This window comes from Ornithorhynchus anatinus, chromosome 5, assembly GCF_004115215.2.
Source record: "Ornithorhynchus anatinus isolate Pmale09 chromosome 5, mOrnAna1.pri.v4, whole genome shotgun sequence".
NCBI lineage: Eukaryota > Metazoa > Chordata > Mammalia > Monotremata > Ornithorhynchidae > Ornithorhynchus > Ornithorhynchus anatinus.
The window spans coordinates 2,353,847-2,367,576 of NC_041732.1; the positions used below are offsets into that span (position 1 = coordinate 2,353,847).

Consider the following 13,730-nt stretch of genomic DNA (forward strand, 5'->3'; position numbering starts at 1 on the left):
TCCCCCCACCCCGATCCCAGTCACCCAGCGCTTATGTCCCTATCCGTCATTTATTTATTTCTCTTAATGTCTGTCTCCCCCTCTAGACTCTAAGCTCGTTGTGGGCAGGGAACGCGTCTGTTAGATTGTTGTATTTTGGACTCTCCCAGGTGCTTAGAACAGTGCTCTGGACACAGTAAGCGCTCGGTAAATACCACTGGCCGACTCCGCCGGTGGGCGTTCGGCTTCTGTTTCTCAGGTGGCCCCCGCCCCCGGAAAAGATGACCTGGAAGAAAGCTCCTTTTGGGCTTGTTTTTGTTTATTGTTTTTTATAGAAGCAGCGTGGCCTAGTGGATAGACCCCGGCTCGGGGCGTCAGAAGGCCATAGGTTCTAATCCCTGCTCCGCCGGTTGTCGGCTGGGTGATCTTGGGCAAGTCGCTTCGCCTCTCCGGGCCTCAGTTCCCTCATCTGTAAAATGGGGGTGGAGTCTGTGAGCCCCCCCCCCCCCCCGGTGAGACAGGGACTGTGTCCAACCCGATTCGCTCGGATCCACCCCAGCGTTTAGTACGGTGCCCGGCACCTAGTAAGCGTTTAAAAAAATACCACAATTACGAATTCTCGTATTGTCCTCTCCCAAGCGCTTCGAACAGCGCTTCGCTCGCGCTGAGTGCTCAATAAATAGGGTTGAGTGAATGAATTGGGCAGGATGAGCTGGGAGTGGGGGTTTCGGGGCTGCCCCGGCTCCTCCCGTTCCCTCCCCTCCCCTTCTGGCCCCTCCGCAGTGCCAGTTGTCTGCCAACTTTCTCCTCTTAGTTGTAATTAAACAAGCAGCCCGCAGATGCCAAACAGACGCCCCGGAGCCATCTGCTCCCTCCCCGGGGGAGAGGCTGGGCCCAGGGGGAACCCGCTACTATGAAGCGGAAGAGGAGGAGAGGGGCATGTGAGAGGAAGTAAGGGGAGAGGCCCCCCGCCTGCTGGGTCGCCCCCCAAGGACCCCCTTCGCCCACCCGCCCCTATGGCCTGCTCTCTGCCCTGGGGAGCTTGTTGGCCTCTGCTCCCGGAGGGGACCCCCACAAACAGCCATGCAAGCTGCCAGGGGGTACTCGGGGATGGGGAGGAATGTTTAATAATAATGATAATTGTGGTATTCGTTAAGTGCTTACTATGTACTAAGCGCTGGGGTGGAGGCAAGCAAACCTGGGTGGACGCAGCCCCTGTCCCACGTGGGGCTCACAATCTCCATCCTCATTCCGCAGATGAGGGAACTGAGACGCAGGGAAATAAAGTGACTTGCCCAAGGTCACCCAGCAGGCGAGTGGTGGAGCGGGCATAGCCGGACCCCCCCTCCTGGATCCTATTCCAGTCCATCCTTCACTCTGCTGCTTGGATCACTTTTCTACAAAAACTTTCAGCCTGTGTTTCCCCACTCCTCAAGAACCTCCAGTGGTCGCCCATCCACCTCGGCATCCAACAGGAAGTCCTCACCGTGGGCTTTAAACCCTTCCGTCCCTTGCCCCCTCCTACCTCCCCTCGCTGCTTTCCTACTCCAACCCGGTCGCCCACTTTGTTCCTCTGATGCCAACTTTTTCACTGCCGTCTCGTCGCCGACCTCTCCTCCACCTCCTGCCTCTGGTTTGGATGGCTCTCCCCTCCTTCAAAGCCTTAGGGAAGGCCCACCTCCTCCGAGAGGCCTTCCCTGACTAAGGCCTCCTTTCTTCTTCTCCCGCTCCCTTCGGCGTCGCCCCGACTTGCTCCCTTTATCCACCCCCCCCCCTCCCAGCCCCACGGCGCTGATGTCCACATACGTGATTAATTTCTATTATGATGTTGGTATTGGTGAAGTGCTTCCTCTGTGCAGAGCACTGTTAAGATTCAGGGTCATCAGGTTGTCCCACGTGAGGCTCTCCCCGTCTTCATCCCCATTTGACAGATGAGGTCACTGAGGTCCAGAGAAGTGAAGCCACTCGCCCACAGTCACCCAGCTGACAAGTGGCAGAGCCGGGATTCAAACCCATGACCTCTGACTCCCAGGCCCGGGCTCTTGCCACTGAGCCACACTGCTATTAATCTGTCTTCTAGATCGTAAGCTTCTTGTGGGCGGGGAACGTGTCCGTTTATGGTTAGATCGTCCTGTTCCAAGCGCTTAGTAGGGCGCTTTGTGCTGTGAGCGTTCAATAAATACGATTGACTGAATGAAAGGTGGCTTACCTGAGGGCCATTCATTCATTTGATCGTATTTATCGAGCGCCTATCGTTCTTTCAATAGTATTTAGTGAGCGCTTACTCTGTGCAGAGCACTGTACTAAGAGCTTGGAACGGACAAATCGGTAACAGATAGAGACGGTCCCTGCCCTTTGATCGTGTGCAGAGCGCTGCGCTAAGCGCTTGGGAGAGTACGGTACCACCGTAAACAGACACAATCCCGGCCCACGGCGAGTTTAGGGTCCAGATGCCCTCAGGGCAGCTGTGCCCACCCCTGCCCGCAGCTGGACGGACCCCACCGGGAGAGGCTGCCCGCCCCTGAGAAGCGGCGTGACTCAGTGGCAAGAGGCCGGGCTTGGGAGTCCGAGGTCATGGGTTCGAATCCCTGCTCTGCCACTTGTCAGCTGGGTGACCGTGGGCGAGCCACTTCACTGCTCTGGGCCTCAGTGACCTCATCTGGAAAAGGGGGATAATAACGTTGGGATTTGTTAAGCGCTTACGAGGGGCCGAGCACCGTTCTGAGCGCTGGGGGAGATCCGGGATCATCAGGTCGGCCCACGTGAGGCTCCCAGTCGTCGACCCCGTTTTCCAGATGAGGTCACCGAGGCCCAGAGAAGCGAAGTGACTCGCCCACAGTCACCCAGCTGCCCAGTGGCGGAGCCGGGCGTCGAACTCACGACCTCCGACTCCCAAGCCCGGGCTCTTTCCACCGAGCCACGCTGCTTCTTTAACTGGGATTGACTGGGAGCCTCCCGTGGGACCACCTGATGACCCCGGATCTCCCCCAGCGCTTAGAACAGCGCTCTGCACAGAGCAAGCGCTTAACAAACACCAACATACCTCACCCCCCCGGCCTTCCTCCTCGCAGCTGCATCTGGGGAGGGGAGGCAGGGCCTAGCCGGGGGGGGGGGGGGGGGGGCCCGGCACCTGGGGAAACCCCCCACCCCGGCTGGGCCGGGCAGGTAGGAGGCGAGGGGGGGGGGGGGCGGAGGAGCCGGAGCCCGCCCCCTCCCCTAATTAGCGCTCCGGGGTTGCCATGGAGACGAGGTACCGCCAGCGCCTCTCCCGGGTCGGTGCCACCTTTAAATAGCGCTAATTGGAGGCCTGGGGGTGGGGGGCAGGTGGGAGGGGGGTGGCGCGATCCCTCTCCCCCCGGAGCCGCCCGGGGGGTGAGGGGTGGGAGGGGGGGGGTCCCCTCCCCCTGACCCCCCCGCCCCCCAGGACGGAGCGGGCCGCCTCTAGGACCCGGGGGCTCCGTCCTGCTCCGGGGGGCGGGGGCTGCTTGGGAAGGAGCCGGGGACGGACAGAGACCCAGGGCCACGGAGCCGAGAGACGGAGCCGGAGAGACGACGGCGGGAGGCGGGGGGCGGGCTCGGCCGGCTGCGGGACCCCCGCCGCCCCGCGCACAGGTCAGTGGCGTCCGCCGAGGCCCGGAGGGGGCGACCCCCTCCCCACTGCGGGATCCGGGAGGGGGAACCCCCTCCGGCCCCCCACCCCGGCGCCTAGTACGGTGCTCGGCGCCTGATGAATAGCAGCGTGATGATGGTGATGATTTACTCTGCAGCTGGGCGCTCCTGGGGGAGAAACGGACGGGCGTGTGTGTGTGAAAGGGGAGGGGGCGTCGGGGAAGCCCTGCAGGGGGGGGTCCGGCTCCCAACAGGTTGCCCTTCTCCCCCCCCCCCCCGGCCCCAGGAGTCGCCCACCCTGCCCCTCCCCGGCCCCAAGGCCCGTGCCAACCCCCGAACCGGAGGTCCATCAGAGCCGGGGTGGGCATCCCCCTTTCCCTACTGCCCAGGACCCCCTACTTTTCTAAATGCCCCCCTCGCCCTCGCCGCCCGGTCCCCTCCCGTCGCCCCGGCCCCGCTCGGACCGGCCAGGCGGGCGATGCCGCGGCTGCCCCCGGGGCGGGGGCCCCCCGACCACCCTCCCTCGCCCCGTCCCCCCCTCCACCTTAGGGCCCGGGTCATCTTCACCCCGCCGTCCGCCTCCCCCATCCTTCGGAGGGGCATCCGGGCCCGCAGGGTGCCGGCCGGCTCGTCCGGCCTCGCCGACCACGGAGGGAGGGACGGGGGCCCGGGCCCGGAGCCGGCGGGGCAGATCTCCGACCCGGGTCCGTCCCATCCCTCGCGGCCCCCCTAGGTCGCACGTGGCCGGCGGGAGGATCGGGCGAGGGTTGGGGTCTCCGCGCCAGGCGGTCCTCTGTCCTCTCCCCGATCAGGCGGAGGAGGGGCCGGGGGAGCCATGGGGAGCCTCCGGGAGCTCCAGCACCCGCTGTTGCCCCCGCCCGCCCTGGGCGCCCCCCAGCCCCTGGACGCGGGCAACCTGCCCCCCGCCCTGTACCCGTCCCTGAGCCCCCTGCGAGGGGCCGCCTACAGCGAGACGGCCTTCGGGGACGGGCCGCGGCCCTGGAGGCCGGACCTGGTGGACCTGCACACCGTCAGCTCCAAGCTGGTTCAGCCCGGAGTCGCCGTCCCGGAGGTGGGTCTCTCCCCCGGGGCCGGGCCGGCGGGAGGGGGCGGGGGGGGCCCCCCTCTCCCCCCCACCGGGGCGGGAGAGCGGAGCCGAGGGGAGGTCTGGGTCCCCCGCTCCGGCGCAGGACGGCTCGTCCAGCGACGGCGACTCGGACTGGGACGGGGACCCTTCGGCGCTGCTGCCCCAGGACTACTTGGGCCTGGCCGTCTTCTCCATGCTCTGCTGCTTCTGGCCCCTCGGCATCGCCGCCTTCTACTCCTCTCAGAAGGTGAGGGCCGGGCCGGGGGTGGACCGGGGCGGGGGGCGGGCGGGCGGGGGGGGCCGGACGGGGGAGGTCCGGCCCCGCCTCGGCCTCCCCTTCCCGCCGACAGACCAACAAGGCGACGGCCACGGGAGACTTCCGGCAGGCCGGCGTGGCGTCGCGGCGGGCGTTCCTGCTGGCCGTCCTGGCCGTCGTGGTGGGCGCCTGCACCTACGTGGCCGCCCTGGTGGTGGTGGTGGCCTATCTGTCCTCCAAGGACCCCCCCTAGGGCCCCACCGGTGCCCCGGACTCGCGGACGCTCGGCCGAGAGAGGGGGGTGCGGGGGGCGGCCCGGCTCCAGGGCGGGGGCGGCCGCCCCCGCCCCCCGCCGCAGCGGCCTGGCACCGGACGCGGGCGGAGCGGGGACGAAGGCAGCCGCCGGAGCGCCGACTCCACGTTTCGGCTCCGGGGCCCGGCCGCGGAGGCGGGAGGGTGACACGACCCGCCGCCCCGCGGCGGCCCGGGGGAGCCCGCTGAGGGGGCCGCGCTGGGCATCTCCCTTCCGTGCGTCCCCTCCGCCGGGCGCCGGCCGGGGGAGGGGTCGGAGGGGCCCAACCCGAACATTAAAAGAACACGACGAAACAAAAAAGCAGTCCGAGCTCCAAGAGTGGTGGATGGGAGAGGGAGGCCGAGCGCCGGCGGCTGTATTATACGGGCGTCAGGGGGGAGGGGGCGGGAATCCCCCCCCCCCCCCCGCGAGGTCCCGTGTGGGTGTCGGCGGGGGAGGGGGCGGCCCCCCAGCTGTCCCGTGTGGGGGTTAGCGGGGCGGGGGAGACCCCCCGGGGCCTCAGCTCTTGGAGTAGCGCCGCTGCAAGGAGTCGCGGTAGAAGCTGAAGACGAGGTGGGAGGCAGCCTGAGCCGCAGCCAGGCTCTGCTGGAGCTGGGGTCGGACCGGGGGGGGGGAAGGGGGGAGACCAGAGGTCGGCGCCCGGCACCGCTCCCCCCGCCCCGGCCGCTTCCTCCCCGGCCCAGACCCCTCCGCCCCTCGGGCCGGGGCGCTCGGACAAGACCCGAACTTGGATCGCCATGGCAACCGAAGCCGGCACGCTCGGGAAGGCGGCGGCGGAGGGGTGGCGGGGAGAGGGCGGCGGAATAGGGAAGCCGTGGGTCACCACGGCCGTCTCCCCCCGCCGCGGACTGTCCTTCGAAACGCCAATTAAGGATGCCCCGGGTGGCCACGTCACCCCGCTCCCTCGGGTCTGTGGGTGGGGGGCGGCGGCTGGCCGCAGGAGGGGAGCAGACCCCTCCCTCGCCCCCAAAAGGCTCTCCGGGCCCCCCCCGTCCCCCTCCGCCGGCCCTGGGTCCCCTTCCCCTTCGACCCCCCTCCCCACCAACACCTGCACTGCCTTCCCCTCTCCCACCCCCGCCCCGGCAGCGGAGAGCAGAGGCAGCCCCCCCCCCCCACGCTTCAGTACGTACTACCCTTTAGGGGCTCCCCCCGCCCCAACCCCCGGGGGCGTCCCCCCCCCCGGCCCCGGCCCCCGCAGTGCAGGCAGAGCGGCCCTCCCTCCTCCACACGCTCTCCCTCCGTTCCGCCACATTAAGCCGGGGCCGCCGGTACGCCATCGAGCTAACGAGGGACGGACCCGGCCCGCCACGTTAACCGGCTCTCGCCCGGGGGGAAGGGGGACAGGCGGAGGGTGGGCCACGGGGGCCGGGGACCCCCCCACCCCCCGCCCGGGCCTCCCTTCCTACCTCCGCCTCGGAAAACTGCCCCTTGGTTGTCGTCATCAGCACCTCCTGCCCCACGCTGTCCAGGGCGAAGGTGAGCACGGCCCGAGCCTCCTGGGGACAGGCGGACACGCACGCACACTGATGGACACGGGTGGGTGCCGGGGGAGGGGGACAGGAAGCGCGAGGGGCCCGGGCCAGCTCCCGCTCCCCGGGAAGCCTCCATCGAGTCCGACCCGAATCCCTTCCGCTGCCAAGCGGACGCACTCCCCGCGGAGCACCCACCCCCCGGCCTCCCCCGCTCACCTTCTCCTGCTTGGCCGTGGGGTCGACGGCGAGGGTCCCGTCGGGGCCGAGGGCGCAGGTGACCCCGCAGAAGAGGGCCCGCAGGGGCAGCCCGGCGTCCACCATCCCCATGCAGGCGGCGTTCAGGCAGCACGAGAGCAGCTGGGCCGGACGCTAAGGGGACGGGACCAGCCCGGGCGGGGATGGACGGCCTCCCCTCCCCTTCCCCCCGGCCCCCCGAGGCGGGGGCGCGTGCCCGGGCAGGATACGGAGCCGGCGTCGCTGACCACCTGCAGGACCACGGTGACGGAGGTGCGGGGGTGCAGCGTCCCCAAGAGCACGGCCTCGCACGTGTTCCGGATCAGCCGCTCCCGGCTCTTCTCTGCCACGCCTGGGGTGGGCGACGGTGGTGGAGGGGGAGAATCCGCTCATGGCAGGCCCTTCCCTCCCTCCCTCCCTCCCTCCGGCCCCCACGCCCTGGCTTCGGGCCCGGGGAGGAACTCCCCTTCCCGCTGTGAACTGCGCGTATCCAAGGGCTTTTCTGGGAGTCGGGAATCTTGAAATCCCCGAGATAGATGGGTCAGCCCGTTAAATGGGGGATTTCCTCCCCTCCCACCCCGCACAGCGGGCGTTACCGTGGGGTGCGCTCTATTGGGTGGCGGGGGGGGGGTTCCCCCCTCTGGGCACCCTCCCCCCCGGATCCCGTTCGTCTCACTCACCGGGCAGCCCCACCTTAGGCTTGAGCATCACCTCCAGGGTGGCCTTGTTAAAGATCTCCTTGCTGGCCTTGACGTCTGCCGGCCCGTACACTCCCGCCAGGACCGACGTGTCACCTGGCGGGGGGGCAGAACGCGGTTTACTGGCCACCTCCCGCTCATTGGCCGTCCTCCATCGAGTCCAACCCAAATCCCCCCCGCTGCAAGGGGGATACACCCTCCGGCCCCGGGGTCTCCCTCTCCTGCAGGGCCCCGCGGACTGGGATCCTCCCCGCTCTTCCCCTTCCTTTCGCCTCAGAACCCGTCAGCCCCACTGCTCCTCTAGACTGTAACCTCCCAGTGGGCAGGAAACGGGTCTGTCGTCTGCGAAGTACTGTAGGCACTCTCCAAAGCGATCAGTACAGTGCTCTGCACACAGTAACCCCTCAATAAATTCCATTGATTGATTGCTCCCCAGAGCTGGTGACGATAATGATAATAGGGGTACATAATAATAATGACGGTAATTGTTAAGCACTTATTACGAGCAAGGGACTGTACTAAGCGCTGGGGGCGGGGGGGATACAAGCAAACCAAGTTGTCCCATTGTGAGGCTCACAGTCTCAATCCCGATTTTAGAGGGAAGATAACTGAGGACCAGAGAAGTGACCTGTCCAAGGTCACACAGCAGGAGTAGAACCCAGGAATGTATAATAGGAGTGTCTGTTAAATGCACGCTTTTTTCTTAATGAAATTTTGTTGAGCGCTTGCTACGTGCCGTGCACTGTCCTGTGTCCCGTGTCTAGCGGGGTGGACGCAAGATCATCAGATTGGACCCAAGCTCTGTCCCACGTGGGGCTCCCGGTATGTGCGAGAGGGAGAACAAGTATTTGGCCTCCACCGACGGGAAAGCTCAAGTCCAGAGAAGTCAAGTGATCGGCCCAGGTCACAGAGCAGGCAAGCGGTGGGGGCGGAATCAGAACCCAGGTCCCCGGCTCCCAGCCCTGGGCTCTTTCGCTTCGGCCACGCTGCTTCTCGGGGTGCAGGCGCCGATGCCCTCCGGATATCTCTACACCGGCCTCGGGGCACTGCAGGATCCCAAGAAGTCGGGGAGAGGGGGAGGGATCCCCCGATGGGGAGAATAAGCGGGGAGGAAGAAGCGTGGTCTAGTGCTCAGAGCCTGGGAGTCGGAAGGACCTGGGTTCTAATCCCGGCTCCGCCACTGGTCTGCCGCGTGACCTTGGGCAAATCACTTCACTGCTCCGTCCCTCAGTTACCTCGCCGGTGAAATGGAGCCGTCAGCCCCGTGGGAGACGGGGCCGGTGTCCAACCTGACCGGTTGACCCCAGCGCTTAGTACGGCGCCCAGCTCACGGTGCGCGCCTAACACCCCACAGAAAAAGAAAGAAACCAATACCATAAGAAAAAAAAAAAAGGCGACAGGCTCAACGGTTCCGCATCATCCAGGAAAATCGGGCCCGGCTCCAGCTGCGCTTGGGGGAGGAGAGCGGTGAAGGTGGGTGGAGGGTGGCGGTGGGGGGAGGTGACGCTGGTGAGGGACAGGAGGGCGTGGGTTTCGGGGAGCGGAAGAGGGGGTTCCCCACACTGGGGGCGACCCTAATAGACAGGATTTCCCAGCACGAAGGAGAAGGAATAACCAACGACCCTTTCCTCATCTCCCACACCCTTCTGCGGTTCTTCCCCCACCCCAGCCCCAACCCGCTTATGTACGGTCGGATTTTTTTTTATATAATAACGTTTCTTTCTCCCCGCCCTCGACTGTAAGCTCGTTGTGGGCAGGGAAATCGTCTTTTTATTGTTATCGAAGGAGCACGGCGCAGCGGATTATGCACGGGCCCGGGAGGGAGAAGGTCGTGGGTTCCAATCCCAGCTCTGCCCCTTGTCTGCTGTGACCTTGGGCGAGGTCGCTTCACTTCTCTACGCCTCAGTTCCCCCATCTGTAAAACGGGGATGGAGACTGTGAGCCCCATGTGGGACCGGGACTGCGTCCAACCCGATTCGCCTGTATCCACCCCAGCGCTTAGTACAGTGCCTAGCACTCAATGAGCACCTAACAAACACCACAGTAATTCTTCTTCTTCATTCATTCAGTGGTATTTATTGCTTACTGTGTGCAGAGCACTGTAATAATGATGATAATTAGGGTATTCATTAAGCACTTACTATGTGCCAGGCACTGTACTAAGCGCTGGGGTGGATAAAAGCAAATTGGGTTCGACACAGTCCCTGACTTCCATGGGGCTCACTGTCTTAGCCCCATTTTCCAGATGAGATAACTGAGGCTCAGAGAACTGAAATGACTTGCTCAAGGTCACCCAGCAGACAAGCAGCAGTGCCAGGATTAGACCCCTGGACTAAGCAGGGTTAAGAGAAGCACCGGGGCTTAGCGGAAGGAGCTTGGGAGTCAGAGGACATGGGTTCTAATCCCGGCTCTCCCACTTGCCAGCTGTGTGACTTTGGGCAAGTCACTTCACTTCTCTGCGCCTCAGTTACCTCGGCTGTAAAATGGGGATTAAAAACACGACCCTCACGTGGGACAACCTGATTACCCTGCATCTACCTCAGGGCTTGGAACAGCGCTTGGCACATAATAAGCGCTTAAAAAATACCATTATCATTATTCTCTGTGCCTCAGTTTCCTCATCTGTAAAAAGGGGATTAAGACTGTGAGGCCCAGGTGGGACAACCTGATTACCCTGTATCCACCCCAGTGCTTAGAACGGTGCTTGGCATGTAGTCAGCGCTTAATACATTATTCTTCTTCTTCTCTGTGGCTCAGTTCCCTCATCTGTAAAGGAGGGATTAGAAACAGCGTGGCTCAGTGGAAAGAGCCTGGGCTTGGGAGTCAGAGGTTATGGGTTCAAGTCCCGGCTCTGCCGCTTGTCGCTGTGTGACTTTGGGTAAGTCACTTCACTTCTCTGTGCCTCAGTGACCTCACCTGAAAAATGGGGATGAAGACTGGGAGCCTCACGTGGGACAACCTGATCACCCTGTATCCTCCCCAGCGCTTAGAACGGTGCTTTGCACATTGTAAGCGCTTAACAAATGCCATCATTCTTACGACTGTGAGGCCCACGTGGGACAACCTGCAGCGTGGCTCAGTGGAAAGCGCCCGGACCTGGGAGTCAGAGGTCGTGGGTTCTAATCCCGACTCCGCCATTTGTCAGCTTTGGGACCATGGGTAAGTCACTTCATTTCTCTGGGCCTCAGTGACCTCATCTGTAAAACGGGGATTAAGACCGTGAGCCCCATGTGGGACAACCGGATTACCTTGTATCTACCCCAGCGCTTAGAACGGCGCTTGACACATAATAATAATGATGGTATTTGTTAAGCGCTATGTGCAAAGCACTGTTCTAAGCACTGAGGTGGGGGATACAAGGCCATCAGGTTGTCCCATGTGGTACTCACAGTCTTCAGGGGCAAGAGCCCGGGCTTGGGAGTCAGAGGTCGTGGGTTCTAATCCCGGCTCCGCCATTTGTCAGCTGGGTGATGTTGGACAAGTCGCTTCACTTCTCTGTGCCTCAGTTCCCTCATCTGGAAAAGGGGGATGAAGCCTGGGAGCCCCACGTGGGACAAGCTGATTACCCTCAATCTCCCCCAGCGTTTAGAGCAGCGCTGGGCACCTAGTAAGTGCTTAACAAATACCAACATTACTATTATTATTATTTTCCAGATGAGGTCACCGAGGCCCAGAGAAGCAAAGTGACTTGCCCAAAGCCACAGAGCTGACTGGGAGCAGAGCTGGGATTAGAACCCATGACCTCTGACTCCCAAGCCCGGGCTCCTTCCACTGAACGACGCTGCTCCTCCAGAGGGTAAGCGCTCAGCAAATACCAACACCATAATTACCCTGTATCCACCCCTACCGTTTAGAACAGTGCTTGGCACACAGTGGGCACGTGAGAAGCAGCTTGGCGCAGTGGCAAGAGCCCGGGCTTGGGAGTCAGAGGTCATGGGTTCGAATCCCGGCTCGGCCCCTTGTCAGCTGGGTGACTGTGGGCGAGTCATTTCACTTCTCTGGGCCTCAGTGACCTCATCTGGAAAATGGGGATGAAGACTGTGAGCCTCGCGTGGGACAACCTGATGACCCGGTATCTCCCCCAGTGCTTAGAACAGTGCTCTGCACACAGTAAACGCTTAACAAATACCAACATTATTACCCTGAGTCTCCCCCAGCGCTTAGAACCGTGCTCTGCACATAGTAAGTGTTTAACAAATACCAACATTACGATTATTATTGTTACCCTGTCTATCCCAGCGCTTAGAACAGTGCTGTGCACATATAAGCACTTAACAATACCAACATTATGATTATTATTATCCTGTGTCTCCCCCAGCACTTAGAACAGTGCTCTGCACATAGTAAGCGCTTAACAAATACCAACATTATCATTATTATTGTTACCCTGTCTACCTCAGCGCTTAGAACAGTGCTCTGCATATAGTAAGCGCTTAACAAATACCAACATTATGATTACTGACACCCTGTCTCCCCCTGCGCTTAGAACAGTGCTCTGCACATAGTAAGCGCTTAACAAATACCAACACTATTATTATTATTGACACCCTGTCTACCCCAGCGGTTAGATCAGTGCTCAGCACGTAGGAAGCACTTAAAACACCCACATTATGATTACTATTGATACTGTCTACCCCAGCGCTTAGAACAGTGCTCTGCACATAGTAAGCGCTTAACAAATACCCACATTATTATTATTATTGATACCCTGTCTACCCCAGCGCATAGAACAGTGCTCTGCACATAGTAAGCGCTTAACAAATACCAACACTATTATTATTATTATTACCCTGTCTACCCCAGCGCTTAGAACAGTGCTCTGCACATAGTAAGCGCTTAAGAAATCCCCACATTATGATTATTATTGATACCCTGTATCTACCCCAGCGCTTAGAACAGTGCTCAGCACATGGTAAGCGCTTAACATATACCCACATTATGATTATTATTGATACCCTGTCTCCCTCAGCGCTTAGGACGGTGCTCTGCACATATTAAACACCCACATTATGATGATTATTGATACCCTGTCCCCCCAGCGCTTAGGACAGCGCTCTGCACACAGTAAGCGCTTTACAAATGCCCAGATTATGGTTATTATAATTAACTAATGAGGGCGGTGTGGGGGGTGCGAGCCTCCCCCGGGCTGCAGGAGGCCTTGGAGAGGGGTCCCCGGGGCGAGGGTCGGTTACCCTGCAGGAAGGAGGCGGAGCCGTCGGGTTGGGACAGCAGGTTCTGCTCGCAGGCCATGGGCCTCAGGCTGCAGGCCGCCTCCATGGCGCGCGCCCCCCTCCACGTGCTGCCCGCGCCGCCCGCTACTTCCGCTTCCGGAAGGGGGCGGGACTTAGCCGCCCGCCTCTTCCGGAGCCGCCCCTCCGCCCACGGCGCACGCGCGCCCTTCCGCCCACGGCGCACGCGCGCCCTTCCGCCCACGGCGCACGCGCGCCCTTCCGCCCACGGCGCACGCGCGCCCTTCCGCCCACGGCGCACGCGCGCCCTTCCGCCCACGGCGCACGCGCGCCCTCCGTCCAGCCGCCTGGTCTACCTGGCCGGCCCCAGCCCATTCATTCATTCATTCATTCATTCGTTCATTCATTCATTCGTTCGTTCGTTCGTTCGTTCGTTCGTTCTCGTTCGTTCGTTCGTTCCTTCGTTCGTTCGTTCGTTCGTTCATTCATTCATTCGTTCATTCATTTATTCGTAATAATAATAATAATAATGTTGGTATTTGTTAAGCGCTTACTATGTGCAGAGCACTGTTCTAAGCGCTAGGGGAGATACAGGGTCATCAGGTGGTCTTGTTCATCCCGACTTGTTCATCCCAAGCGCTTAGTACAGTGCTCTGCACATAGTAAGCGCTCAATAAATACTATTGAATGAATGAATGAAAGGTGGTCCCACGGGAGGCTCACAGTCTTCATCTCCATTTGACAGATGAGGGAACTGAGGCCCAGAGAAGTGAAGTGACTCACCCACAGTCACCCAGCTGACAAGTGGCAGAGCGGGGATTCGAACCCGTGACCTCAGACTCCCAAGCCCGGGCTCTTTGCTCCCTTTATTTATCCCCCCTCCCAGTCCCACA

At 61.8% G+C, this 13,730-nt stretch overlaps 2 protein-coding genes across 3 annotated transcripts; one reads left to right on the plus strand and one right to left on the minus strand.

Annotated features, from left to right (window-relative positions):
* The first annotated feature begins 4,095 nt into the window (after positions 1–4,095).
* Positions 4,096–5,547, plus strand: TMEM91 (transmembrane protein 91). Of its 2 annotated transcripts, none has more exons than XM_039912277.1 (3): positions 4,096–4,660; positions 4,842–4,922; positions 5,026–5,547. In XM_039912277.1, exons 1-3 carry the CDS (start codon positions 4,424–4,426, stop codon positions 5,182–5,184), a joined length of 477 nt encoding a protein of 158 aa, XP_039768211.1. In that variant the 5' UTR covers positions 4,096–4,423; the 3' UTR covers positions 5,185–5,547. The 2 variants fall into 2 exon arrangements, with proteins under 2 accessions (XP_039768211.1, XP_028920329.1); XM_029064496.2 differs by having other exon boundaries at positions 4,110–4,660; positions 4,779–4,922.
* Positions 5,548–5,563: 16 nt separating this feature from the next.
* Positions 5,564–12,978, minus strand: EXOSC5 (exosome component 5). The gene is made up of 6 exons (XM_029064495.1): positions 12,841–12,978; positions 7,631–7,744; positions 7,181–7,302; positions 6,933–7,073; positions 6,651–6,740; positions 5,564–5,835 (listed from the first exon to the last, which is right to left on the minus strand). Exons 1-6 carry the CDS (start codon positions 12,923–12,925, stop codon positions 5,743–5,745), a joined length of 645 nt encoding a protein of 214 aa, XP_028920328.1. The 5' UTR covers positions 12,926–12,978; the 3' UTR covers positions 5,564–5,742.
* Between the last annotated feature and the right edge of the window lie 752 nt (positions 12,979–13,730).